The sequence below is a fragment of the Leptosomus discolor genome, chromosome 9, assembly GCF_034619465.1.
Source record: "Leptosomus discolor isolate bLepDis1 chromosome 9, bLepDis1.hap2, whole genome shotgun sequence".
Lineage (NCBI taxonomy): Eukaryota > Metazoa > Chordata > Aves > Leptosomiformes > Leptosomidae > Leptosomus > Leptosomus discolor.
This window is the reverse complement of record NC_141399.1, coordinates 48,074,968-48,078,692: the sequence shown is the minus strand read 5'-3', so window position 1 is coordinate 48,078,692 and position 3,725 is coordinate 48,074,968. Positions and strand designations below refer to the sequence as shown.

At 61.3% G+C, this 3,725-nt stretch overlaps 1 protein-coding gene across 1 annotated transcript; it reads left to right on the top strand.

Moving 5' to 3' along the window:
* Positions 1-1,832: 1,832 nt before the first annotated feature.
* Positions 1,833-2,919, top strand: LOC104345709 (BTB/POZ domain-containing protein KCTD12). The gene has a single exon (XM_009950252.2). It carries the CDS (start codon positions 1,833-1,835, stop codon positions 2,721-2,723), a length of 891 nt encoding a protein of 296 aa, XP_009948554.2. The 3' UTR covers positions 2,724-2,919.
* The last annotated feature ends 806 nt before the right edge of the window (positions 2,920-3,725 follow it).

Below are 3,725 nucleotides of genomic sequence, written 5' to 3'. Positions count from 1 at the left end.
GGTGCGGTACGGACCGGCACGGACCGGCACGGCACGGCACGGACCGGCACGGCACGGCACGGACCGGCCGGGCCGCCCTGCGGAGGTAAGGGGGAGGGGGGGGGCGCGGCGCGGGGGTCCCAGCCCCGCTGGGATGGGGCAGGCTGCGGAAGGGGGGGGGGGGGTGTTCCCCGACCGGTGCAATATTGGGGGGGGTAGGGGGGGGTGCGCTGGGGACGGCTGCTGGAGCCGGGGTGTCCCCCTCGGTGTCCCCGGTGGCTGGGTGCGGGGAGAGGGGGTGCAGCCTGCCAGCAAACGCGCATGGAAGTGGGGGGGGGGGGGGGGGGGGCGGCTTTCTTTGGGTGTCCCCCACCGTGTGGGTGTGGGTGTCCCCCCCCTGCAAACTCCCAGCCCTGCGGTCCCCAGCCGGTGACAAAGGGATCTGACTCTTCCCAGGGGCGCTCCAGGCACAGGCAGGCTCCTGCCGGGATTTCTGGAGCAGTGGCGTGGGGCACAGCATCACCCGAGAAAAGGGGCTAAAAGCCGCTGCGGGAGAGGGTTTGGGAAGCTGGGAGGCAGGTGGACCGCGCTGAGCCTCTTTTCCGATCTTTGCAAGGTCCCTCCTTGCTCAAAAACCGGTTCTCCCTCAACATCCCCACGAGCTGGGAAGGGAGGAGGCGTGTGGACGTGAAATGCAGGCTTAGCGCCCTCCCCGCCGCCCAAAAGTGCCCACGGAGTTTTTATCTTTGCCCCTCGAGTTTCTCTGAAATTTGCCTTGGCATCCTTCGGTGCGGCTCCCGCGAAGCCTTACGGCAGGACACAAGGACGGGGCGAGACTTGGTGTTGGTTCTTGGCTGCGGGACCAGTCCCCGGGGGGTGTGCAGGCAGCTGCTGCCAACTTGAAAGCAGTCCCAGGGCTGCACTAACATGGCACAGGGGAGTAGGCAGAAGCTTTGAGACCAACCCTGCCAGGCAGTGAGGGGTGGCAGAAGGTAAACCTCTTCCATCCGTGGTCTCCCAAATCCCTGCACGGAGCAGGGCTTGGCCAGGCTGGATCCGGAGTCCGTCTGCTGAGCCAGGTTTATGTAAGCGCTGAGTTGCAGCGTCAAGAGATGCCAAAGAAATGCCAGCTCGCCTTTGGAAAACGTATAAATACATGGCATCTGGCCCAAGGCTGTACCAGTAGTCCAGTATTTGTCTTGGTCCCAGACCCTTGGAGAGATTCTGCCATCTCTCACCTGCTCTCAGCTTGGCCCCAAGTCTCTCTCGGGTACTTTCCAGGAGCAAGGATGGAGCAGGAGTGCCAAAAAGCACTGTCACTCTGTCCTTTAGAGTGGGATCTAGCGTTGCTTTTCTGGCAGACCCGCGAGTGGGACCATAAACTCCCCTCTGGCTCAGCAGGAGACGCTGCGCCGTAATGCGGTCCTCCCTTGGCACGCTCGGCAGGATGCCGGGCCAGGCAGGTCGCCGGTCAGACCCAGGGTGTGACGGTCCTGGCTTTCTCGTTGCGAACGTCAGTACGGCGTCACCGCGCCTTCCTCGGCCGAGGTGCTGAGCCCCAGCCCCGGGAGCTGACGGTCGGGAGGGCTGAGGGTGGAGGCGGCGTGTTCAGACCACGGGCAACGCTCTTGCCTTCTTGTGCCGCCAAAGGGAAGGCGGCGTTGGATAACGCTGCTTGTTCCAAGAGCCGGGGATTGGGGAAGAGAGCTGAATTCCAGAGGCACGGTTTGCTGACCCAAAGCAAGGGTGATCCGGCTTGGGATCGGTGGGACAACGGGCTGCGTTCGCTGGCCGGCTTAACCTTGGCACCTCGCCGCGTTCTGTTGCAGGTGGGAAGGCAGCGGTAGCTCACTATGGCCCTGGCGGACAACACGGGCTGTGCCAAACCCAGCGAGGACTTCCCCTTCCCTGAGATCATTGAACTCAACGTCGGTGGACAAGTCTACATCACCCGCCACCCTACCCTGGTCAGCGTGCCTGGCTCGCTCCTCTGGGAGATGTTCACCCAGAAAAACATCCGCTCCCTGGCCCGTGACAGCAAGGGACGGTTCTTCGTGGATCGGGATGGCTTCCTCTTCCGCTACATCTTGGATTACATGAGGGACCAGCAGCTGGTGCTGCCCGACCACTTCCCGGAGAGGAGCCGCCTGCAGCGAGAGGCCGAGTACTTCATGCTGCCGGAGCTTGTGAAGATGCTGGCCCCCAAGCTCAGCAAGCAGAACTCGCTGGGAGATGATCCATGCCAAAGCGACCCGGAGGAGATCTCCCCCAACGCGGACACCACCCGCAACCTGACCTCCGCCAGTGCCATGCTCCCCAGCGCCATGGCTGGTGGCCCCGGGGGTGCCGTCACCGCCGGCGGGGGTGCCGCCAGCACCGATGTCCGCAGGGCAGGTTTCATCACCATCGGCTACCGGGGCTCCTACACCCTGGGCAGGGACAGCCAGACGGATGCCAAGTTCCGTAGGGTGGCGCGGATCATGGTCTGTGGCAAGACGTCGCTGGCCAAGGAGGTCTTTGGGGATACCTTGAATGAGAGCAGGGACCCGGACAGGCCCCCGGAGAGGTACACCTCCAGGTACTACCTCAAATTCACCTTCCTGGAGCAAGCCTTTGATAAACTGGCCGATGCTGGCTTCCACATGGTGGCTTGCAACTCCACAGGCACCTGTGCCTTCGCCCACGACCAGACAGATGACAGGATCTGGACCTCTTACACCGAATATGTTTTCTATCGTGAGTGACACCAAAAAAAAAAAAAAAAACCAACCAAAAAACCAACCCCACAAACCAAACACCAACTCTCCCTTTCCTCTCCTGTGCTGGCTGTTTCCTAGAAGGTAGACATCCGACCCCCGAATCCCAGCGTCCCCCCTTTGCCTCCTTTTGAGTTTGTTCTTGGGTTTTTTTCCCCCTCTTCCTTCCTCCACGTTGAACCTGTTCAGCTCTTCCTTGTAGCAGCTGCTGACCACCAACCTCCTTCCCCCTCTCCGACTTCTGCGGTAGCCGCCTGTAGCTCCCAACCCTCCCTGGATGTGTGGACTTGGACACTGTCGTGTACGTGTTTTGGGTGGGAGGGGGGAGGGATACACCAGACTCTGCTCTGGGCTGGGATTCCTGCAGCTGGATGAGCTTGCGTTGGACACTCGAACTCGGCTCTCGTGCCCTGTACCGCCGTGCAGCTCCCCGGGAACACGCTGTATTTGAGCTGCCAAGGGGTTCGAGTGAGAAAGTGTCGGTTTAAGGACATGGGGAAGGGTGGGAAGCAGAGAGGAGGGTGGGCGGGGAGGGGAGGGGTGGGGGTGGGTGGGAAGACGAAGCCTCGCAGCGCGGCTATATTGCCATTAGCCCTTGTAAGCAGCTTAGCGTTTAGACTGTCAGTGCTTGGGAAGGTTAGATAAAGATGCACCCTGTGTTTGCAGTTGGGATTCGAAGCATCACTGCGGCTCTGGGATGCCTTGGGGGTGGGTTTTTTTATTTGGGGGGGGGTGGGGGTGGATAGACAGATGCTCTGTTCGTGTGATGTGGAGGGAGGTGGGGGGGGCGGGGAGGAGCGGGGAAGGCTTTAAGCGCTGTAGGGTGTAAAATGCTTATACACCTCTCAAACTAGCTGGAGGTCTGTCGGGGGAAAAAAAAAAAAAATATATCCCTTTATCTTTCCTTCGGAGCGACGTGGGCTTCAGAGGGATGGGGTTGGGTCGCTCCGGGGAGCGGCGGCCGGGCTGAGCCGCGGCCCCGACTTCACA

What these genes read in the sequence shown, in the direction of transcription:
- LOC104345709 (XM_009950252.2), top strand. Translation starts at nt 1,833, where the DNA reads ATGGCCCTGGCGGACAACACGGGCTGTGCCAAACCCAGCGAGGACTTC.